Raw genomic sequence first — 25,747 nt, 5'->3', positions numbered from 1 at the left:
GCAGGGGTATTCGCCTACCCCACCTCCATGGTTGCTAACATGACCACAGACATAGGGGACTGGTGGTTTGATGGGTTGAGCCCTCTACCATAGGTTTTACCCTTGAGAAGACGGTTGCTGCAAAGGAGAGGCTAGTCCTCCCTATATTTGTGCCTAAGAGTCTCCTCCTGAATGCCTCTTTGTTGCTCAGATGTGGCCCTCTCTCTCTGGCTAAGCCAACGTGAAAGGTGAAATCACTGCCCTCCCCCCTACGTGGGATCAGACACCCAGGGGAGTGAATCTCCCTGGCAACGTAGAATATGACTCCCGGGGAGGAATGTAGACCCGGCATCGTGGGACGGAGAACATCTTCTTGACCAAAAGGGGGATATAAAAGGAAATGAAATAAGCTTCAGCGGCAGAGAGATTCCAAAATGAGCTGAGAGGTCACTCTGGTGGGCACTCTTACGCACACTTTAGACAACCCTTTTTAGGTTCTAAAGAATTGGGGTAGCTGGTGGTGGATACCTGAAACTATCAAACTACAACCCAGAACCCATGAATCTCGAAGACAGTTGTATAAAAATGTAGCTTATGAGGGGTGACAATGGGATTGGGAAAGCCATAAGGACCACACTCCACTTTGTCTAGTTTATGGATGGATGAGTAGAAAAATAGGGGAAGGAAACAAACAGACAAAGGTACCCAGTGTTCTTTTTTACTTCAATTGCTCTTTTTCACTCTAATGATTATTCTTGTTATTTTTGTGTGTGTGCTAATGAAGGTGTCAGGGATTGATTTAGGTGATGAATGTACAACTATGTAATGGTACTGTAAACAATCGAAAGTACGATTTGTTTTGTATGACTGCGTGGTATGTGAATAAAAAAAAAAATAAAAGTATGAATGAAGCAAAAAAAAAAAAAAAAAAAAAAAAAAAAAAACTCATGCTCTCTGCCTTTTAGAAATCTGGCCTCTGCATGTACTGGTGGACAGATGTCCCTTTAGGCTGAGTTTCAAAGTCCTCCTGTTAAGGTTAGCTCAGCTGTGGCCATCAGAAATAGAAGTGTCAGAAGGCCCATGCAGAATAGCACAGGCCTGCACCTCTGGGACTGATGAGAAACCGCCTCCAGGCCTGTACGGGAACTGCTGGCTCAGATCAAGTTCTAAATTAGATTTTGTAGAGGGGGCTTTTCCTCCTCAGATTTCACACTTCTACTTCAAAGGTACAGTTGAGGGTTAAGATTTATCCTGGATCCAATCAAAAGAAGACCACAATGTAGAATTTAGGTGCAAGGGATTTATTAAGACAGTGCTCCCAGGAAAAAGGCAATGAAGTTGGGGAGCAGGAAAGAGAAGGCAAAGAATTGTATGATTTCAGGTGAAGTACTATGGATTTAGGGGCTTACAAGATGTTCCCATCATGATGATGATGGTGATACTGGGATTTCCATGTGATTGTGAGACACGATGAGAGAACAGCAGCTACAGGAGGGATGTTTCTGTCATTTAGACTTTCCATTCATTCATCTCAGCCCCTGTGCATAGGTGAATTTGGATTCTCCTGGCTCATTTTACATGACCTTCTGCAGGAGCCAGGACATATCACACACACCTCCCTTCTGAGATGGGTGCCTGAGAATTTCCCACCGTCCTCGGGGTAGCCCCAGTCCTGCCTGTGGGTGATTCTGAGACAGAGCTCTGCAGCTTTGCAAGGTTAGAGGCCTCCCTGGGACTCTAAGGGAGAGGAGGAAACCCCTGGGGCTGGGAGTGGTGAGAAGAGCTTATGGGCTTTCCAGCTCTTTTAATATTTCCACAGAGATCCTCAGGGAGCTAAGCTCTGCCTGCAGGGACTGGAAATGCTGCAGGTTTTGTTTCAGAAATAAGTGCTCGATATTTTAGGGTTGGGGAATCTGTGAGGGGCAATTGGAGTGTTTTCTATCAGACTTCCAAATTTTTGTTTACATTTAAAGTTATTTCAAAGTAATTTATAATAAAGGACTAAAAGTAGGGGTAAGCACCCATTCTTGCTTGGTCCCTGAATTTACAGAGTGTCGGGCAGGGCCTGAGCTATGGATTCTGGCAGACAAAGGCCCAGTGTTCCCTTCAGTCCTGAGCTGGGTTATCTTGTGCAAGTTTAAAGATCTTGTTGAGCCTCAGAATCTAACACGGAAATGCCACCACAGATGGGTATCCCTGTGAGGATTTAATCAGTTATAGCTTATACAGAACTCGCTTGGTAAGGGGCATGACTTACAATAATTGCAAAATAAATTGTGCATTTAAGTTTTTCTTCTTAACTTGCTATAATCCTGAGAAAAGCCTTTGCAATTTTGTACGTCTGAGAGAAATTGACAACAGGACTGAGGATAGAAATTTAAGAGGAAAAGTCACTAACTATGCCCTTCACTGACCAAAAGAGGTGTCTCTCCAAATTTTATGATTTCACAATCAAATATAAAATTCAGATATACTGAGACAAACTAGAGACTCTCTTCCTCTTCCTGTAAGGTGATTTGATAAGTAAAGTCTCCTAATAATCCATATTCTCACTTGAATCAAAATTTGAAAAATAGGCCAAGTGAGAAGAAATGAAAATCGGAATATTAATCCACACATGCCTATGAGGCTGCAATATCAAGGATCTCTTGGCCAACTACAAGGATTTTGATACAGAGTAAGAAAAGGGTAAATTTCCTGCTTTGCTAAAAAATTAGGTCATATCACCATGAGATGCATGGGGTGATGATGGATCAGATGAGATTTATACCACTAAGACTAGACACATGGTTAAAACTGGGAACCCAGAAATGGTAAAATAATTAATGCTGTGAAAGGAAGGAAACTATGGCATTCATGGAAGATATGGAACAAGATCAGAATTTTGACATTAGTGATAAAAACTTGGAACAAACAGGATTTTTTTTTCATGTCAAGGTATCAAGATGCAGAAGGATGTAAACCACCTCAGAGGAAGCAAAGAGAATGGATTGGAAACAGTAATCATGACAGGAGACCTCCAAAACAGCTGGGGAAGACTGCCATCATGTGGTCACTGCCAGAGGCGCTTGGTGGACGCAGTTCAGGAAACGTAATGGGTAAGGTCACTGCAGGAGAGTGGGGAAGACCACCTCAAAGAAAGAGACTTGACAGAAACTTGCTCTGAGTGTGTGCTCATGACGGCTGCAAGGTGGCCATGGTCACAGCAGTCTTCCCACTCTGGCCTACCTTGCAATCAATGGCCTGCAGTTGCCAAAGTGGGCCAGGGTGAGAAAGTCAGAGCCTGCAACTAGGAAGACAGCAAAGCACCTAACCCAACTACCATCTGTAAAAACTCAGTCCTAGAGTCTGATTCAAACCAAGATGGATCCATAGGACCTACCTCCAAGACAACACCTCTCAGTCCACAGAGAGTTTTGAGAAGAAAGTATCTGGACATACATCTGAGGCCCTTGCAAATTTATTTTCCTAACATTGAGAGTACTTGCTGGGTATATCCAGAACACAGCAGACTCCATGTTCATGAAACTGAGAGGAGGTGCTGCATGGAGGCTGTTAGGAATCAGGCAGATCATTGTGATTGGAAGGACTCAAATAAGGTTCATCCACTGAGTCCTGCAAGACTTCCTCCATTGTGTCTTCCAGTTCACTGCTGAGCCTAGTAGGGCTGGGAGGACAGATGATTAATGCAAGAGGGATTGGACACCATAGGCTCCCAATGGTAGGAAACCTAATGGGGAGGTCTCAGAAGGCAAGGGGCCATTGCTCTAAAGAGAAGAAAACAACCCTAATGTAACTAGGATACAGTGCTACTGTGATGGAGGCAGGAAAGACAGAGCAGCCGTTGCTCAGTGCCAATGAGCAAGGGTTAACAGAGCAGAAGACAGATATGCAGCTCACACAGGTTTTGACCATACAGGAGAGGACCTCTGGTTTCTGTGAGTGCAGGAAATCCCTGAGACTAGTTAGTTCACTTAGGAAAGAGTGACTCCAAGTACCACAAAGAAAATAGACACCCTGGTTAAGAAGGCCTTGTCATCATTGCTTCTATACTTGATATTGGATATTCATTAGCTTTTGTTCATCTATGTGTCTAGAATGCTTGACTACCTTGTAGCATTTTGTATGGTATTTCTGGATATTCCCCATGTTTAATCTGTACACTACTAGATCCTGGTCATCCATTTTCATCTGGGATCCAGGGATTCTCATTTTCTTCATCCTCCTCATCTTCATCATTTTCTGCAAACAAATTCAGAAAAGTCCAAAGAGACATTAACAGTCCCTATTTTGCCCTTTACAAATGCAACATCCTATGTGTGCATGGAGACCTAAATTACCATGGAGGTCGGAATCCAGACACAGACTCTACTGAAATTCTCATATCTTATCTTTACAGGAAGGGCCTGGCATGAATTTCTGGTGCAACTGGCAAGGTGTCCCTGATCTCACCATCAAGGCATCCTCTGTGTGAAACTAGGCAAATGTGATAAATGTCTTCTGTCCCTCATTTCACAGGATATTTGTCCATCTTTCCTCTGGACTTCTCCAGCTTTGTTCTCCATCCTGCCCCAAGGTTGGCCCATAGAGCTCAGTGGCTCTATCCCAACACAGCCCACACCTAGAATGTACTCCTTTCTTTAAGGAGAGGTCTAAGAGCCCTATCCTATTTCCCTCAATACATTCAAGGACTTCACAGGGATTTGCAGGTTGGCACCTGCTGTTTAATCAGGGGAAATGCTTCCTGTGTGACATGTTCCTTTATCGACCATGATTGGCCACCAGTTCCACTTCATGAAGTCTCTAAATCTGCTATTACAGTGAGGGTTTCTTGAAATGAATTCATGAATATTAACTAATTGGATTGCTGCAGAAACCATGCAACACAATATTGGAGCCTTTTTACAGAAAAGGAAACAGAAATCCAGGATGGAAAAATCAATAGCCCATATTTGACAAATGCAGTGCTCAGGCTAGAAACTGGAAGACTTTCACATTAGCAAAAGACTCTATACACTCAAACAAGCTACCTGCTCTCACATCCTTCTTTCTGCCCATGGACACTGAGAGATGCTGCCATCTGCCCTAAGGTCCAATTTTTACTGGGGATGACAGAGGCATTTTTAATCCTATGACTTCCACCCCAGTAGGTCTCTCATCTGCTCCTGCCTAGGCAGACCTGATCCTGTCATGGCCCCAAAGGTGAAGGTAAATGCAGGAAATCAGGTACAAATATATCTTATGGAGGTGCTGGGATATGAAGTTTCCTGTGTGTCTAGGAATGGGGAGTAGATCAGTGGAAGCAGAGCCTGGGCCAACTTACCTGTGTTGAGTTTATATGTGAGGCACTTTGCCATCTGACTTCCCTCTACCAGTTGCTTCAAGAAGCTCTGTGTCTGGTACTTGTCAGGGTCATTGTGAGTGACGAGGTCCTTGAAGTGCTGATTGAGTAGGAAGGATGCCTGCCTCCCTTCCTCCACTTTCTGCCTTAACTGTATTATCTCTTGTGCCTGAGTTTCTATTAGGAACTCAAATTCCTGAGGTGGAATGGAGAGTAGATTTAAGAGTGGAAATAAGCGAATGAAATGTTTTAAGGGCTTTCATAGAGATTTCTATGTGTATATCCCCAATAGCCCTCCAAGCAGAATTCTTGTCCATGTTTGCTGACCTATATATGTATTTTCTTTACCGATCTATTGAGTACATGCCCCTGTTGCATTTTACACTCTCATATAACTTGTGCCTTCTAGGCCTCTTCCTCTCGATATTGTCTCATCATATGAAATTTTGTCTAGTTAAGTTGTCTGCTATGAAATAACTTCCATAATTTAAGGCCAACAAGGAAGAAGAGAGAAACGAATGTCACTATGATTATTAACACCACAATAAGAGAGCACAAGTGGTTTGTGAGAGGGCAAGAAATCCCTTAGACTAGTTAGTTCACCTTAGGACCCACTACCCTTATGTGCACCACAAAGAGAAAAGAGAAATGTGTCAGCAGCTGTCATAATCATGGATGAGTGACTGAAATTCATACAATCAGTAGAATTGTTCTTCCTTGCATCTGGAATCATTGAACTCTTCTGTTTTTTTCTGGCACCATCCCCAAATTTTACCTACCAGCCCCTCAACATTATTACCTGGGAACAGGTAGTCCTTGTATTTCTTCATACTTCTTAAATTTATGATTTTCTGCTAACAAATACAGACATGTCCAATTAGATGTTAATAGTTCTCCCTTTACCCATTACAAACAGAGGCCTAAGTGGGCATGGAGACATAAGTTATCTACGAAAGAATTGGCAATACACTCAGAGAAATGTACAAATCAGTCCCAAATTGGTTTTAAAGAATTGGCCCTTATGGGTTTTCTGATCCATAAGTCAAAGTGTCCCCACTCTGTTGATCACAAATAAGGATGTGCTGTGCCTGAAAATGGGCAATCCCATCACTGGATTCTTTTCCAGCCACCCACTGGATTTCTCCAGATCTGTCTTTCATCCTCCCACAAAGCTGGATCCCAGACACAAGGTATCTCTGACACATCACGGCTTCACCTAGAATTGCTCCTACTCTCAAGGGAAGAGTCCGCTTTGGTCCATGTTTCCAGGGACTTCTCAGGGAACTGCAAGTCCACGTCTTCCATATTACAGGGTAAATGCTCTAAGGAAGTGTTCCAGGATAAACTGATGCTCCCCAAAGCAGATTCTACCGTATTAACTCTCTAAACCAATCCAGAAGTGTGAGGATTTTTTCCCTTTTTGCATGCATTCATGAATATAACCTGTTTTGGTATGCAGGATAGCTGATATCAAAGAGGAAACATTCTTTGAGCTAATTATAGATGAGGAAACACAAATCCATTATGGAAAAATAAGGCACTCACAAACAGTAAAGATAGTGCTCAGGTACTGGCTGGGAAACTTTGATATTTTCTACAGGGCTCTCTTCACTCCAACAAGCTGCCTCCTGTCACATCCTTATTTCTGTCTGTTGAGACTGATGGACGCTGCCTTCTGCCCTGAAGTCTATGTTCCATCAAAGATGAAGGAGACAGTTTTAATCCCATGACCTCCACCCCAGTGTGTTTCTCATCAGTGCTCACACCCGGGTAATCCTGATACTGCTGAGGCCCCAAATGTGCACTGGAACACAGGACAGCAGGTACCAGTGTCACTTGTGGCAAGTGGAGGTGTGTTTTTATTGTGAATCTGAGAACTTGGAAGCTCAACGGAAGCAGTGGCCAACTTACTTGTGTTGAACTTGCTGTATAGGCGCTCTGCCAGTCTGTATCCCTCAACCAGTTACTCTGAAAAATGCTGTGTCTCAAAGTTGTTGGAGTCCTTGTGGTTGAAGAGGTCCTGGAGGTGCTGATTGAGCAGGTCAGAGAAACATCTCCCTAACCACAACGTCTTTTTCAACTGGATCAGCTCTTGTGCTTGCTCTTGGATTAGGAAATGGTGTTTCCTAAGGTGGGATAAAAGGGACATTGAAGAGTGGATAGGTTAATGATAAATCTTGAGGACTTCAGTACATATTTCTGTGAGTTATTTTTCCAAGATGACCACCATGAAGAATTCTCATAAATGTTTGGAAACCTGTTTATGAACATAGGCTCTTGTGCTATTGTCAACTGGCAGAGACTTTTGACCTATAGGGGGTGTTCTAGTTAGCTAATGCTGCAGAATGCAAAACACCAGAGATGGATAGGCTTTTATAAAACGGGGGTTTATTTCGCTACACAGTTACAGTCTTAAGGCCACAAAGTGTCCCGGCCGGCGGGACGTTCAACGGAAGCTCCAAATCCTGTGAGGGAGGAATGGTATGGGACAAGAGACGCGAGGAACGACAGCAAGACAGGTTTCTGATCAAGCTGCAAAACTTTATTGAAGAGGCAGGGTATATATACTCTAAGGTAGAGGGAGTGGCTAGTACGAACGGGTGGCGGCCTAGGATTGGTGGCTGCAAAGGCGGGTGGCAGTCTAGGATTGGCTGCTGCTGTTGCTAGGGCGGATGGCAGATGTAAGGCTAGCACAGGATTGGTGGCTACTGTTGCTGGGGTAGAAGGCAGGTAGTAAAGCTAGCACTCTAGGCGCAAATCTTAGGCGCGAACGGCTATCACTTCTGTAGAAGGCTGAGGGCAACTTAAGCCGCTATTGCATCAGCCCTAGCGGTCATGTTGCATATCTCCGGCATCGCTGAGGGTGGATTTTATGCATGCTACCTTAATCGTCCCCAACATCTCCTCCCTTTGTTTTTCAAAAGGATGGAGGAAGAATGCTGATCGAGCACTCTTTTGGCATTAACCTGCTGAGGGAAATAGAGGCCTCATTCCCCAAGTTGTTTGTGGCTCTGTTTTTCTGGGGAGGGGAGTTTTTGGCAGAGCAAAACCCCTATGCAAATGAGGCATATTTCTCAAGGAGCTCGAAAATGGCCTTTAATTGTTTTGGCCCTCCTTTGCAGTGCTTTGCCTCGCACCCAGCGGTACCAATCATAGCATACGCTAGAAGCATATTTTTGAGTTATATGCTGCTCCCGTAGGAGGGGGTTTCTTACCCGTAAGGGTGGGTAGCAGTCAGATGATCTGGATCCAAACCCTGGTCAGCGAGGTGAAGCCGGTGATAATGCACTTGAATAGGCTTGCTTAGGGCAGAGTCAATTTGATCCTTAACTAGCTGTATTATTCTTTTTATGGCCCAAGGAGCAAAAGATATTACAAGGATTATGGTTATTAAGGGGCCTAATATAGGGAGGAGGTAGGAGAGGATTCCATTAAGCCCCCAGGAGATACCCCCTTGGGTTTCTCACTCACGTTTGCGATTTTCAATTCCTTCCCTAAGTTTGGTCATAGAATCCTTAACTATGCCAGAATGGTCAGCGTAAAAGCAACATTCCTCACCTAGCGCAGCACAAAGCCCTCCTTGCTTAAGGAAAAGCAGATCTAAGCCTCTCCTGTTCTGGAGAACAACCTCCGATAGGGACGTAAGGGATTTTTCAAGATGGGTAATGGAGGTTTCAATGCGGGCTAAATCTTCGTCTATAGCAGCTCTTAGGTGGGAGAAGCCTTGGTTTTGGAGAACGATAGAGGCAATTCCGGTGCCTAGGCCAGTAATACCTAAAAGAGAAGCAATAGTAACAACCGTAACAAGTTCTCTTTTCTTTCTCAGCGTGGCTGGAGATTGCGTGACCAAGTGGTGATAAAGGTCTTCCTCTGTATGAAAGAGGACATGGGGTAACACAGCCACTAAGAGGCACATTTCCCCTGTTTCAGTTAGGGCTTTTGCTGATACGCAAGGAGTAAGCCCCGTGGAAGAGCACAGCCATTTTGCCCCTGTTGGGGGGATATAGAATTTACCAGGCGATGGAAAGGACAACTGTGCACAGACTGTTTTTAGGGAGGCAGAAATATTACCAATACAATGCCCAGAGTGAAGAACGGATTGCATAGTGAGACCGATTTTTCTTGCATTCCAAGGGCATTGGGAAGGATTGTCTTCATTAGAAGTATTAAATGTAACATTAAGAGCTATAGCATCATAATAAGGAGGCTTGGCAGAGAAACACAGCCAACAACTACGAGTAAAATTAGGTTGGGAGGAGTTTAGAGAGAGAAAGGTGGCTTGGAGTAGTGGCCAAAGCGGGCTGTCAAATGATATGGACGGGCTTGAGGACGACAATATTGGGATGCTAATAAAAGGGGGAGTAGTGGGGTGAATTTTGGAAAGATTTTTGCTTGGCGTGCTCGGGATAAGAGGGGTAGCTGGAGGCGTGAGCACTATATTTGGTCCAATGGCAAAAGGTTTTTGCGGTACTGCTTCCTTCTTTATTAGAATAAGGCTTCCTGGGTCGGTCCCTTTCATGTAAATCTTAAAGCCCCAAGTTCAACCGAGGAGCCAAGAGGGATCAGCAGGGAGCTGCACGGTGAGATTTAAATGTGAGCAGCTACCTGTAGGTGCAATGTGGTGATGACTTCCATAGATACCCCAGGTAATGGGTTCTTCAGGTGGTTTGCAGTTCAAGGGGGGCCCATTTTAGAGTTAAGTAATGATCAGTGGCGTAAGGCTTCCAATGAGTGGCTAATGTTTCACATCCCCAATATGCACAGTAGTATTGGTTGGGAGCATTACAGTACGGTTTTCCGGGGTTTGAGGATGGGCACATGTAATATTGGGCTTGATTCCAACCAGTGGGGCGTACGGAAGGAGTGGGAAATAGATCAGTTGCGTTGACAAGAAAGGAAGGTCGCCCTGCTGTAACTTGGGTTTGTATAACTGTGGAATCTTCCCATCGTGCCAAGGTCCATTTCCAAGGCTGATGGGGGTTGGAGTTGCCGAAGGTGGCATGCACACTTTGCAGGAGAAAATATAAGGCGGCAACTTTAAATGGCAGTAGGCATAACAAAGCCATACTAATAGAGGCTATAGGTTCTTCCCTGTTAAGGGAGACAAGCTAGCAAAGTAATACACCCTACAACGCACAAATATGCTATAGCAAGCAGGGATCTTTCTAACGGATTCCAATCTTTTGGGGCAACGGTTGCTAATCCGGCTGCAAACAGCAAAGCCAGAAGACCAATTAAGAAAAGCCAATAGTAATTCAAGTGGTAATTCATGTGATTAGTGATGGAATAAACCTGTAAGCAGGACTTCTTTCCACTTCCGGTTGTGTGCGGACTGGTTGTTTCCAGATGGGTTATAGCAGGAGTTATCGATGCGCTGGAAGAGAAAAGAAAGATATTTTTCTCAGGGAGAGGCTTCTACCCTGGAAAGGTTATTATTAAGAGGAGGGGAAGGAAGTGTCTCAGGGGTTTGTTTCGGCAATGAAGAATTAATATGTTTTATCAGCCGTTCTGGAAGCCAGCGAGGACCTTCCCTCTTTTGATCGTATATGCAAGCAGAGCCTCATCCCCAAATAACCACGGGGTCAGGCCCATTCCATTCTGACATTAAGGGGTCACGCCACATAACAGTGGCTTGTTGCGTTTGCGTTTTGGGATGCCAATGTCTGTCAGCTGCAGATTGTCCTTCATCATCCAGAGTTAGGAAGTTAAGAACAAAAAGAGCGTGATGTAAAAGGTCTCGAGGTCGTTGTTTGGTGAGATTGAGAGTACTTTCGGCTAAATGGCACAGGGCATTTTTTAAGGTGCGATGTGCTTGTTCTACCATTCCTTGCCCCTGGGGGTTATACGGTATTCCCGTGATATGCTTAATTTGTAATTGTTGACAGAAGGTTTGAAAATTTTTTCCAGTATATCCAGGCCCATTGTCTGTTTTAATGATTTTAGGTTGGCCTAAAATAGCGAAGCAGTGTAGTAAATGAGAAATAACATGCTTCGAAGCTTCTCCTGTTTGCAAACTAGCTTGAATAAATCCACTATATGTGTCAACGCAAACATGAATATATTTAAGTTGCCCAAAACTGGCAAAATGGGTGACGTCCATCTGCCAGATTTAATTTGGAATGAGTCCTTTTGGATTGACTCCCAAATGAGGGACTGGCAGTTGGGTTACACAGTTTTTACAGGTTTTAACAATTTCCCTTGCTTGTTCCCTCGTAATATTGAATTTTAAACGGAGGGTATTTGCATTTAGGTGGTGTTGAGCATGGGCTTGAGAAGCTAAGGTTAGAGAATTAGAAAAATTGGGACATATTAATTGGGTGGCAGCATCTGCCATTGCGTTGCCTTCCGTTAGAGGGCCTGGCAGGTTTTGGTGGGCACAGAGGTGTCCTATAAAAAAGGGACGCTGTCGTTTAAGAATTAGTTTTTGTAACCTTGAGAATAAGGGAACTGCATTGGTGGATGGTTTGATAAATGGAGTTGTTTCCAATAGCGGTACAGACTGAGCTATATATGCGCTATCGGTGTATAAATTAAAAGATCGGTCTTGGAGATGGGAAAAGACCTGCAGTACTGCATAGAGCTCCACAAGTTGAGCGGAGGTATAGGGAGAGGGCATGGAAAATGCCTGGCCTTGGATGACATATGCTGCGGTCCCATTTGCTGAACCGTCAGTAAAGACCAAAACAGCAGGGTTTATTGGTTTTGTTTTGGTGACCTTTGGGAAGGTGAATTGATGGATTTTAGCGAATTGGATTAACAGATCACTGGGATAATGGTTATGAATATCACCCAGAAACGAAGAGCATGCGATAGCCCATTCATCGTCAGTTTGGAAAAGCCAATGGATTTGATCTTGGGTGTACGGGATGATAAGGGAATCAGGGTCTTTTCCAAACAGCTGGCGACTAGTTTGTCGGCCTTTAGTTATAAGGGCAGCTATGAGAGAAATATACGGTGAGAGCACCTTTGTTGGAGTAGCAGGGAGGTGAACCCAGAGCAATGGGTGACCTCGCCCGTTTGGTGATTTTAAATTGGATTGCCAGAATACACCTGTAGGTGTGTGGGTTGTGGCAAGAACTATAAAGACTAAAGGCTGGTGGTAGCTTATTTGATAGCAAATTTGATTTTGAATAGCCTGATTTATGATGGTAAGCGCCTGCATTGCTTCTGGAGTTAGGTTTCTGGGAGAGGAGGGGTTTGCGTCTCCCTTTAGAATATTATTGAGCGGCACAAGAGTTTCAGTGGGTAGCTTTAGATAGGGGCGAAGCCACTGAATATCTCCTAAAAGTTTTTGGAAGTCATTTAATGTTAAGAGATGGGAGATTCGCAGTTGAATGCGGGGTGTTAAAACTTGCTGGTGCCAAAGTTCAAATCCTAGATAGGAAAAGGGATCTGAAGTTTGTATCTTATTAGGGGCTATTTGAAGACCTTTTGTTGCTAGATGTTTAAGAAGGCTCTGAAAGCAAGAATGCAGTTTAGATATGTCCTGGCCTGCTAATAGAATATCATCCATATAATGGAGAATATAAATTTGTGGCCATAGTTGTCTGACAGGGTTAATGGCGTCAGCAACAAATTTTTGACATAAAGTTGGACTGTTGGCCATGCCTTGCGGTAAAACCTTCCATTGAAATCGAGGCATAGGGCCTTGAAAATTAATTTGAGGGACACTAAAGGCAAAATATTGTCTATCTTCCGGGTGAAGGGGTATGGAGAAAAAACAATCTTTTAAATCTATAACTATTTTGTGAAAATTAATAGGGATAGCAACCGGTGAAGGGAGGCCAGGTTGCAGTGCTCCCATAGGTACCATAGCTTTGTTTATGGCTCACAAATCTTGCAACAATCTCCATTTACCTGATTTCTTTTTTATAACAAAAATAGGAGTGTTCCAAGGGGACTGAGTAGGTTCAATATGTCCGGCATTAAGCTGTTCCTGTACTAACTTTATAGCCGCTAGGGTCTTTTCCTGAGTCAGAGGCCATTGATCAACCCACACTGGTTCCATAAATTTCCAGGAAATTTTTTCAGCATGGGGTACAGGGATGTCAATGGCCGTTAGGATAAATTTTGGGAGAACCCAAGTCCTGTTTTAGCTATATTAGGTGTTACAGAGATGGGCAGTTTTATCCCTTGATTAGTCTTGCCCAGGCCTTTGCCAGGGAGAAAATTCATTTTAAGCATTTGAGTAGTGACGGTATCACTAGGGCTGCACATAAAAACTTTCATTTGAGTTAGGATATCTCTACCCCATAGATTAGCGGGGAGATGGAGGATAACATATGGTATAACTGTACCAGTGTTTCCTTCCTCATCCTCCCATTTTAGGGTTTGTGAACTCTGTAAAGGATTTGCGGTTTCGCCTATTCCTTGTAAGTAGGTGGCAGCGGCTGTAAGAGGCCAGGATTTAGGCCAGTGATTTGAAGATATAATTGTGGCGTCAGCCCCTGTGTCTAAGATACCTTCGAATGATTTACCATTTAATTTTAATCGCAAGATGGGCCGATTATGGGATATTGGCTGTGCCCAAAAGATATCGGAAGATCCAGGGGCCTCTGTAGGGCGCTGGAGTTTTTTGAAGTTCGAGTTAACATGCTGAACGGGGAGTATGATAAGTTGCGCTATTCGCGTGCCAGAAGGAATAGAGATGATATTGTTTGAGGTGGCTGCGATTATTTGTATTTCACCTCTAAAGTCATTATTTAGCACACCTGGGATGATTTGAACTCCACTCAGGGTGACACTAGCTCTTCCTAGAATGAGACCAAAAGTATTAGGGGGTAAAGGTCCATAGACTCCTGTTGGTATGAGGAGAGGACTGTTTTCTGGGGTTAATATTGATTCGGAGGTGGTACAGAGGTCCATTCCTGCGCTCCCTGCTGTTGCTCTCCATAAGTCTGAGATATAGCAGTGTGGTTTATGATTGGGAGCGCAGGTACTGCGACTGGGGATGGCTGAACAAACCGTACTGCCCCTGGGTTCGTTCTGGTTGGGGCCTGGGGCCGGCCCCATTGGAAGTTTCCCTGAGGCTTAGGCTTAAGGGGTTGGCCATTTATGTCTGTCTGAGAATGGCATTCAGACGCCCAGTGAAACCCTCTTTTACAGCGGGGACAAATAGAGGGCGGCAATAGGGGTTTGTTGATAGTGGGTAAGGGGGAATGAATTCGCGGCACGGGACAATTTTTTGAGAAATGACCAGGTTGCTTACAATTATAGCATGTTGGAGGCTTTGCTTGTGCCGCGAAATTTTTGTGCTACGCTGCAAAATTTTGAAGAGCGGCGCCAATAGCTATTCCAAGAGTTTGAGTGGGCCCGATGCCAGAACAGAGCTTTATATAATTATTAAGATTAGTATTACGAAAGGGACGGATTGCTGCTTGGCAGGCAGCATTAGCATTTTCATAGGCCAGGTGTTTAATAAAATCACTTTCGTTTTCGCTAGCCCCAAATAAGAGCTCAGCCATGTTTTGCAGGCGGCTAAGGAAATCGGTATATGGCTCATCAGGCCCCTGTCTTAATTTAGCAAGAGAGGCAGTGGCGGTGCCCTTTTGCGAAAGTTTTTTCCATGCTCTAAGTGCGGCCGTTTGTATTTGCGCTAAGAGACCTGGGGGGAATTGAGCCTGCTTATCACTCTGATGGTAGGGACTTTGACCTAAAAATTTATTTAAGGTCCAAGTTTTAGAAGTGGCCTTACGGGCATTGCGGGTGGCATATTTTTTACAATGCTCCTCATAATCAGATTTCCATAATAGGAAATCACCGCCAGACAAGGCAGCTCTGGCTAGCTGGAACCAATCATTAGGAATAAGTTCCTTTTCACTAAGGCTTTCCAGCAGGGCGAGCGTGAAGGGAGCGGTAGCGCCATAATCACTCACTGCCTTTTTTAATTTCTCTAGATATGTTAGACTAAGTTTTTTATATTTAGCTGTTGAGGTGGAACCAGCTTCCTCCTGCTCTCCTTCGCTAGAGTCGGGGGAATCTGATTTATTACTCTCCTCGCTATCGCTACCAGAATCGCCATTTTTGGAGCCGGTGACACCATGTTGAGAACCGGCGGCGCCCTTTTGGGAGCCGGCGACGCCATTTTGAGAATCTCGAGTCTGACTACGCGTAACCGGAAAAGCATAGGCGCAGCGAGTACAATGGAGGCGCGATGAGCGGGCATTTTCTGGAAGCGAAAGGGCTGCAATGCTTTGAGTTGCCGACCGGAGGTCGGCGAGCAGATCGGCGGTATGCTGCTGCTCCTATTTAAAAGTTTCTCTAAAATTATCGGTGTGTAGCCAGAGATTTTCTGTGGCTTCTTGTAAAGCGCGAAACTGAGATAAGGGCGTGACTGGATAAGAATGAGAATATGGTTTGAGAAAATCGGGTGCGTAAGGGGGTGGCCGAAACAGAGGAAGGGAGTTATTTTCTAAAGAGGGAGAAATTTTAACCTCTGGTTCCTCCAAAGAGGGAGAAATTTTAGCCTTTGGTTCGATTTCATGCTGATCGGGCGACAAACTGACTTGAGTGGTTGGGGTATTTGGCCTATCCCTGTTAGAATTTTCGTTTAAGGGATATTCAGGCATGTTAATGACTACTGAGCCGCACGCTGAAGCAGGGCGAGAGTGCTCTCTCAAAGCTTCCTCTCCTAATTTACAGAGGTTTTGAACGTCTGGAGCTGAAGAGTGGACTTTTAGAATTTCATTAATTAGGTTCCAATAAGAAAAGGCAGTAACCGGGACCTTTTCAGGACCAAAGGTTCGAAAATAATCTTTTAAACAATCTCCAACTCTTAGCCAGCACTGGTGGTCTATAGTACCTTCTCGAGGGAACCAAGGGCAGGTTTTTAACAGAAAATTAAAAAAGCGCGTGAGATCTTTTTTCTTAACTCGTGTTCCTTGTGCCTTGAGTGATTGCTTAACTTGACTAACATATAATTCGTGTTGGGAAATTCCTTGTCCCATGATGAGGGTGGGGGCTTACCTTTCGTTGCTTTCTTTCCTTCTTCTTCTTTCCTTTCGCTGGCACTGATCGACTGCTGCACGGATCTGTCTCGCGAGCGCGCTTCCCCGCGGCGATCCCGGGTGCAGTGAGTGTGAGAGGCCTCTCTCTCCTTGAGTGCGGCGTTCCGTCTCTCACAGAACCTCGAGCCCCACGTTGGGCGCCAGTTTGTCCCGGCCGGCGGGACGTTCAACGGAAGCTCCAAATCCTGTGAGGGAGGAATGGTATGGGACAAGAGACGCGAGGAACGACAGCAAGACAGGTTTCTGATCAAGCTGCAAAACTTTATTGAAGAGGCAGGGTATATATACTCTAAGGTAGAGGGAGTGGCTAGTACCAACGGGTGGCGGCCTAGGATTGGTGGCTGCAAAGGCGGGTGGCAGTCTAGGATTGGCTGCTGCTGTTGCTAGGGCGGATGGCAGATGTAAGGCTAGCACAGGATTGGTGGCTACTGTTGCTGGGGTAGAAGGCAGGTAGTAAAGCTAGCACTCTAGGTGCAAATCTTAGGCGCGAACGGCTATCACTTCCGTAGAAGGTTGAGGGCAACTTAAGCCGCTATTGCATCAGCCCTAGCAGTCATGTTGCATATCTCCGGCATCGCTGAGGGTGGATTTTATGCATGCTACCTTAATCGTCCCCAACAACAAAGCATCCAAGGTAACACATCAGCAATCGGATACCTTCACCAGAGGATGGCCAATGGCGTCCAGAAAACCTCTGCTAGCTAAGAAGGCAGCCAGCGTCCACTCCAAAGCTCTGGCCTCAAAATGGCTTTGTCCCAGGACGTTCCTCTCTAGCAAGCTTGCTCCTCTTCAAAACATCACTCACAGCTGCACTCTCTGAGTTCCTTTGCTCTGAGTCAGCTCATTTATATGGCTCCACTGATCAAGGCCCACCCCGAATGGGCGGGGCCACACCTCCATGAGAACATCTCATCAAAATCATCACCCACAGCTGGGTGGGGCACATTCCAAGCAAATCTAACCAGCACCACAAGACCACAAAGATAATGGCATTTGGGGGACACAGTACATTCAAACCGGAACAGGGGGTTTTCTTTTAATATTTTCATGGGTTATGAATTATTTCCTCATGCTACATTTATTGCAATGAAATACCTGCCAAGAGCCAAGGCCAACAATGCGGAAATGAGATATGCATCCCACCATGATATTAACACCAGAGACAAGAAGCAATCTTGGTGAATTCAAGAAATCTCTGACACTGGATACCTCAGCCTTTGGTCAGTCTGTGTCTATGTAACTAATCTGGAAAATTAATGGGAAGTGGAAAACAGTAGAAAACTTCTAGGAAAACCAACCAAATTTAAAGGGATACTTCATGGTTGGCTAAATTGAAAATTAGGCATATGCAGTAGTTTTTGTTGTTCCCTGCATGTGAGCCCCCTAGATGTCACCACTGCATTATTATCCCATGTGTATTTAGACTGATGTCAGGGCCACTGGCTTTTTTCTTTCCACATGCTGGTGTTTCTTTTGACTTGCTGCAAATAAAATCAGACAGTGACAGATACGATATTCAGTTCCCACTTCATACGTAAAAACCCAGGGGACTACACAAGCAAAGCTATTTAAATATATTCTGGGAAATAACAGGGTACACTCTGAAAGGAATCCTGTGGCAGGCATCAGGATGTGTCTCATGAGAAGTGCAGGACATGATTTCTGTGGCCATGTCCCTATGTGTTAGATCATCATCAGGATGTCTTAGGTCCTAAAACTGTGAAGCTGTTAACTTGTTCCCCAGAAACAATAGGTCATTTTCCCACATGATTTCTACTGGAGTTGTTTCCAGATTCAACCACTGCCCCAGCAGATATACTGGTATTTCTTAGTTTAGATGAGAATCTATAGGAGACTAGATCCACTGAGGACAAGAACCTTGACCATTCATGGAGGTGATCCGGTGCCAGAACTCTGGCTTTGCCTTCAGGGAAAACTGCTGACACAGACGATAGTGGTGTATATATTCTGGGACTCAGACAGCTGCTTAGACAGGACTGGCTAAATGAGTAAATAAGGCCTGGAGTTCAGAGGCAAGTACACATGCAAAGAACATCTCCAAACATAGCAAAGACTAACGACCTCCTTGGAGAATGAAAGACGCTCTCCATGAAAGTTTGTAAGAAATTTGAAAAAGAGGTGAGAGGTCCCATCTTAAACAAAATGGTCAGACAGATGCTACAATACACATTGTACAATCATAGCAAAATTTTATCATGAAACTCTCACATTCTTCCCTCTGGCATTCATTGATTCCAAAAGCCTGCACTGACAAGACAGTGCCAGGGGGTCATAGAATTTGCTGGAGATGGAGGAAGAGTGCAAAGCTCCCTGACTCACATAATATCTGTGCTTAAAACACATTCCTAGGGCCTGATGGAAACCACAGTGGGATAAAGAGTCTGCTGTCAAAGTTAATTCTCATCCTAGACAAAGGGAGTGAGCACAGGGAATATGGCAACTACCTGGGAGACCGGTTGGCAATTTCTCTATAATGGAAATACTCACTGTTTTCAGAGAACAGACTTCCTGCTCATCAAACATGATGAGCAGGTGCTGCTGGGACATTGGTGAAAGTCAGGAACATTATGGCAATGGAAATCAGTCAAATGGTGTTCATTACATGTGTGCTGTTCAGTTTCATTCATTCCATCCTCTTCTTGCTTCTCCCTAAAAGGCCTTGTGGGATATGGCCAAGAGACCATTAAACCAAGAGGGACTACAAATCACAGTTTCTCAACTGATCCTGAATAGAAGCCTAAAGGAAGTCGCACAAAGCAAAGGGGCATATACACAAGAGGAAAAAGAAATTCCTAAATCTGGAGCTGATTATGTCACCTGTGGGGGCAGGAGAGCAAGAGCTGTCCGTGCTAGCATGCTGATGAGAAACAGAGTCAATTATCTATTCATGGATGCTGGAGTCATGAGACACAGCTCACACAGAAAACCTTAAGAGTGACTTTAAAACTTGTGCATTAATTTGCTTAATTATATATGGGATCACCTAGTAAATACAGTTTCCTTAGGCATTGTAAATTTCCAGTGAATTGTGCCTTGTAAGCCTCTTTCATTCAATATTCTGACATAACATGAATTTTATCTCTAGTTCCTCTTTTCTATTTCCTTTTGTTGCTAAAAAACCATGGTCAAAATACATCTCATTCTAGTGTTTTCAAAAGAAGTGAGAAGTGATTCTTAGAATTCAGGAAATTTCTGAGATATTTCAGTTCACCTAATGTCAGACTAGGTGATTCTAGCCTACTGCACTTGAGAAATTAACAGGAAGCATAAACGTAAAGACAATCTAAGAAAACAGACAAGATTCTTAATACAGTTACTTCATGTTTGGCAGAAAGGATGAAATAGATATAATCATTTGATTCTGTTTTTCCTCTACCTAAGGTCCCCAGATGACACCAGCACACATGCAGACTGTGATTATCAGCTTTACCTGGGAGCCACTGACTCTTGTCCTTTTTCATCTTTATGATCGCTCTGATTTTCTGCAAATAAATTTAGACAGGGAAAGCCACATTAGGCAGTTCCCTCTTCACTCATTAAAAACCCAGGACCATATCCAAGTACTGGAAAATAAATATTCTTACTGTGAGAACAGGAGATGGTGAGAGGAACATTCTAGGTGGTATCAGGTTTTATCTTGGGGGACGTGGACAGGTTTGTTTTCTCAAACACAGGGCAGGCAGTTTGTGATCAACATCAAAAAAATCCTCTGCCCTGAGTCTAGAGAAACATGCAAAGATATTTTTCCCCCAATGATTATGAGGAAATTGCCTAGCTGCTTTCTTCAGGAGTGGCTGGTAGTTTCAGCCTTTGCGATGTGAGATACCCTGGTTGTCCATGGTTTAGATAAGAACACACACCAAGACAAGACCAATGGAACCAATCTGTAACTCTTCAAATTGGAATTAACATATTGTATGACACAGTGGTTGTTTATGGGGATGTGTATTCCAAGATGCATGTGTTGCCTCAGGAATGTGGCTATAACAGACCATGCATGTGCCATGCATCTGGCACTCATGACTTCTGAGACACACTGGGACTCAGAGCTGAGAAAAAATGTAATCAATATGTCCCAAAATTAGAGTCCAGAGTGCTGACCTCCTCAGACACAAATATGTGCTCAACAGACGCTGCCAGGGATGAATATTTACAAAATATTTCAGAAGAATCAAGATGTTCTCTTAAGAAGGGAGCTCTAATAGATACCTGTTTGTATGTCTTTCAGTGGTGCCTGTAATCTTTCTTGTTCCTTTCATTCTCCCCACTCTACCTGGCAATTTTCCTCCACATTAACCAGAGAAGGCCTGGGTGAGAGACATGTGGTGAAAGAATAGAAATTGCACAAAAACACCTGACCTTGATATATGTACTTAAAGTTGGGTCTAGAGTCACATTCTATAAAAGATGGGTCGACAGGGCCACCTGCAGAGACCACCTGTCTAAGGCTACACAAGAGGTGTTGAATACACAGAATATAGACTACCAGGGAAGGCCACTAGCAGATTTGTTCTCTATGATAGGAGTACTCACTGGTCTCATCCAGAGGACAGCAGACTTCTGGTTCATCAGATATGAGGGACATGTTACTGGGAGTCTCCTGGTATGGCAACCCAAGGGAGTCAAAGAGCCTTCATCCAATGTGCCCGTCTGTAGTTCATTAACTTCCTCCTGTTTCTGCACCTCCCTGGTGAGTGTGGAGGATGATGGAAGATAGACAATCAAAGAATGTTGGCACAGCTCAGTACAGCATCACAGCTAGTCCTCTTTGGAAGGTTAGTGGAGAGTTCCTCAAGGCAAGGGAACATCTCCTGAAAGGGGAAGGGAAGAATCCTCTTATGACCAGGGAAGAGTGTGGCTGCCAAGGGGGAAGGAGAGTGAGAGCAGCAGTTGCTCAGAGGACTGGGTGCATAAAATGCTCATTAATCCTGCATGGTACAGTAATGACACACAGCAGACAAAGAGGAGCATAAGAGTTGCTTCAACCATTCTGAATTAAATTTATTTTGCATTTTCATATAGAGGCCAAGTTAATAATAATTTCTTAGTTATTATTACACAACAGGATCTATAACTCTAGGCCTCTATCACTCAATATTGTCACAGAGTATGGACACTGGTTTTCTCATTACTTTACTTGCTATAAACTATCTGCCAAGAATATAAAGCCAACCAAGCAGAAGCAGATAAGCATCTCATTCTGGATTTATCCACCTAGGAGAGAACATGTGATTTCTGAGACTACAGAAATCCCAGGGACTTGAAAGGTTATTTTGAGTCAGACTGACACTCACTTACTGAACTTGAAAAATGAATTAAACTGGGACTGATACAAGTACTAAAGAGCAAACAATGTTCTTAAGAAATATACTTTGTGTATGGCTGAAATGATGTGATAAGAATTTCCTGTAGTTTCTGTTTCTCACTGGATCTGAGATCTAGAGAGATCACCCTTGCTTCAACAGCCTGTGACTATTCAGTTACCGGGGCCACTGGCTCTTGTCCTCCTTCCTCCTTACTATCACATTTTTCTGCAAATAAATTCCATCAGTTTAAGGAGTTCCTTCTTTCTGCATTACATATCCAGGCTACTATCTAAATACATGGCTATAAGTCATCTTGGTGTGATATAGGCCTTTGTGAGAGTAATATTTCAGGAAAACTCAGGTTTCATCTTGTGACATGGGGCTAGGTTTGCTTTCTTGATCTATCAGGCAGACTGCCCATGATCAGATAGATCCTCATCACAATGTCTTCTTTCCTGAGTCTGGGCAAATATCTCACATCATTTTTTCTCCCCAGAGATTACAGGGAACTTGCCTCTGGGCTTCCAGGAGTTTTGTCACAAGATAGAGACTTTACCCAATCAAATATTCTAATTTTTCTTGGTTTAGATGAGAATATCCATTGTTACTACACTAATGGATGAAATCTACAAACAGTCAATAGAAAAGAATGCTTGGTGCTACACAGATGACAGGATCTGTGACCATTCATGGAGTGGGGAGAAGGTCCAGGTCCAAGACTGGCCTTCAGGGGAAGGGCCTGACACAGGCCATGGGCATGGTGTTTACCATCTGCTAATTGGTGAGGATAGAATGAGGTTTAGGACCTAGGAATCAGGGAACTGACACTCAAAAATTAGGGTCAATACTGCCAACATACTTGGGCAGCCATATGTCCTCCAGGGACATTAGCAACAATATTTCTGGAGAGGTGATCTGTCCCATATTGAAGATGAGCTCTTGCTGGCACAGCTGTACCCATGGGGCAGTGGTAGCTGAGAGTTTGTTTATGCCCCTTTACACTCCACACTGGAGGCTGCCTTGTGTCCTCCACCCACCAGTGGTCTATGAAGCCTAGGTCAAAGGTGAGACAGGAACTAGGAAGAGGTATCAAGATACAGAATGATGTAAGGCATCTCAGAGGAAACAGAAAGAAAGGGTTGGAAACAGGAATCATGACAGGAGATCTTCAAAACACCTGGCAAAGACTACCATCCTGTGGTTATCACCAGAGGAGCTTGGTGAATGCAGGTCAGGAAATGCAATGGGTAAGGTCACTGCATGAGAGTTGAGAAGACCACCTTAAAGAAGATTTGACAGATACTTGCTCTGAGTGTGTGGTCATGATGGCTGCAAGGTGGCTATGATCATGGAAGTGTCACCACTCTGGCCTACCTTGAGATCAATGGCCTTCACTTGCCCAAGTGGAAAAGAGTGAAAAAGTCAGAGCCTGCAAGTAAGATGACAGCAAAGCAACCTGACCCACCTGCAATCTGTGCCTAAAATGCTGTACTAGAGTCTAATTCAAACCAAGATGGATCAATAGGACCTATCTCCAAGACAACATTTCTCAGTCTATACAGAGTTTTGAGAAGAAAGTACCTGGAGATACCTCTGAGGGCCTTGCAGATTTATTTTCCTTATAATGAGAGCACTTGTAGTTACTGGCTGCATCCAGAACACAGAAGATTCCATGTTCACGAAAGAAAGAGGAGGTGCTACATGGAAGCTGTTGGGAATCAGACAGGATATTGTGATTGGAAGGACTCAAATAATGTTCATCCATTGAGTCCTGCAGGACTTCCTGCATTACATCCTTCTCCAGCTCCCAGCTGAGTAGGGTTGGGAGGATAGATGATTAATGCAGGACGGATTGGACACCACAGTGTCCTGGATGGTCCTGATTGGAAACCTAAGGGAGAGGTCACAGAAGGCAAGGGACCATCCCTCCAAAGAGAAGAAAACAATCCTAATCTGTCTAGGACACAGTGGGGGCTGCCATGGAGGCAGGAAAGACAGAGCAGCCATCACTCACTGCCAACAAAATAAGGCTAACAGTGCAGAAGACAGATACGCATCTCACCCTGGTTTTAAACATACAGGAGAGAATATTTGTTTTCTGTGAGTGCAGAAAATCCCAGAGACTGGTTGGTTCATTTTAGGTCAGAGTGACTCCAAGTAACCAAAAGAAAATAGACACCCTGGTTAAAAAGCTTATGTCACAATAATTGTAATAGTCCCTAGATTGTAAGCTGTTACAGCAGTTAACTCTGTCCCTGAATTGTAAGGCCTGTTTCTAAACTTTGAGATGCTGATCCCCTAGCAAATGTTGTCACAAACATTGGGACTGGCGGTTTGATGTGCTGAGCCCTCGAGCATGGGACTTGCCCTTATGAAGCTCATTACCACAAAGGAGAGTCTAAAGTTGTATGTAATGGTGCCTAAGGGTCTCCCCCTGAGTACCTCTTTGTTGCTCAGATGTGGCCCTCTCTCTCTCTAACTGAGCCATCTCGACAGGTGAACTCGCTGCCCTCCCCCCTACGTGGGATCCGACTCCCAGGGGTGTAAATCTCCCTGGCAAGCAGAGTATGACTCCCGGGGATGAATGTAGACCCAGCATCGTGGGACTGAGAGTATCTTCCTGACCAAAAGGGGATGCAAAATGACAAAATAGTTTCAGTGGCTGAGAGATTCCAAATGGAGTCGAGAGGTCACTCTGGTGGACATTCTTATGCACTATATAGATAACACCTCTTAGGTTTAATGTATTGGAATAGCTAGAAGTAAATACCTGAAACAATCAAACTCCAACCCAGCAGCCTGGACTCCTGAAGACAGTTATATAATAATGTAGATTACAAGGGGTGACAGTGTGATTGTGAAGACCTTGTGGATCACACCCCCTTTATCTAGTGTATGGATGAGTGAAGGAATGGGGATAAAAACTAAAGGACAAATGGGGTGGGATGGGGGGATGATTTGGGTGTTCTTTTTTCACTTTTATTTTTTATTCTTGTTGTGGTTCTTTCTGATGTAAGGAAAATGTTCAGAGATAGATTGTGGTGATGAACGCATAACTATGTTATCATACTGTGGACAGTGGATTGTATATCATGGATGATTGTATGGTGTGTGAATGTATTTCAATAAAACTGAATTTAATTTAAAAAAAAAAAGCTTATGTCATCATTGGTTCTATACTTGCAATTAGAAGTTCATTATCTTTTGTTCATCTTGTGTCTGGAATGCATGGCTACTTTGTACCTCTTTCGGTGTTCTTTCTGGGATATTCCCCATGTTTAACCCATACAGTACCAGTCCCTGGTCATCCATTCTTACCTGGGATACCATGATTCTTGTTCTTCTTCATCCTCCTCATCTTCATAATTTTCTGAAAACAAATTCAGAAAGTCCAAGGAGACATTAATAGTTCCCATTTCTCCCTTTACAAATGCAGCATCCTATGTGTGCATGGAGACCTAACTTATCCTGCAGCAGGTGAAAATCCAGTAAGAGGCTGCACTGAAATTTTCATATTTTATCTTTACAAGAAAGGCCTGGCATGATTTTCTGGTATATCTGGCCAGGTATTAGGTTTTATCTTGTGAGACATAGACAGATTTGCTTTTCTCAACCATTGGGCAGAAAATTCGTTATCAACATCACAAAGTCCTCTGCCCTGAGTCTGGGGAAACATGTAAACATCTTTTTCCTCAATTATTATTTGGAAATTGCCTAGCTGCTTTCTTGAGTTGTGGCTGACAGATTCAGCCTTTGCCACGAGATAACCTGGTTGTCCATGTTTTACGTAAGACTATACACTGAGACTAGATGAATGGTCCCAATCTTTAACTCTTCAAATTGGAAATAATACATTGTACTACATAGTGTCATTCATGTGGATGTGTGCTCCAAGATCCATGTGTTGCTTCAGGAATGCTTCTGCCACAGACCCTGCATGTGACATGCATCTGGCACTCAGATGACTTCTTTCGAGACTAAACCAACTTAGAATGGGGACTGGGTCTTAGAACTTAGGAACAATGGAATCAACATCCCAAAATTAGAGTCAAGAGTCCTGACCTCCTTGGACACCAACATGTGCTCAAGGGACA

General features: G+C 43.9%; 1 protein-coding gene across 1 annotated transcript in view; it reads right to left on the bottom strand.

Annotated features, from left to right (window-relative positions):
- Positions 1–3,534: 3,534 nt before the first annotated feature.
- The window catches only part of LOC119513288 (neuroblastoma breakpoint family member 6-like protein), a 34,876-nt gene continuing 12,663 nt past the window's right edge, over positions 3,535–25,747 (bottom strand). Inside the window, exons 6-8 of the mRNA XM_037808351.1 lie at positions 24,972–25,023; positions 23,288–23,464; positions 3,535–3,646 (exon numbers count right to left, since the gene is read on the bottom strand). Coding sequence (XP_037664279.1) covers positions 3,535–3,646; positions 23,288–23,464; positions 24,972–25,023 — 341 coding nt within the window. The remainder of the gene's footprint in view (positions 3,647–23,287; positions 23,465–24,971; positions 25,024–25,747) is intronic.

Source organism: Choloepus didactylus, chromosome 2 (genome assembly GCF_015220235.1).
Source record: "Choloepus didactylus isolate mChoDid1 chromosome 2, mChoDid1.pri, whole genome shotgun sequence".
Classification (NCBI taxonomy): domain Eukaryota; kingdom Metazoa; phylum Chordata; class Mammalia; order Pilosa; family Megalonychidae; genus Choloepus; species Choloepus didactylus.
The sequence above is the reverse complement of the archived record's forward strand: the minus strand, read 5'-3'. Positions and strand labels throughout refer to the sequence as shown.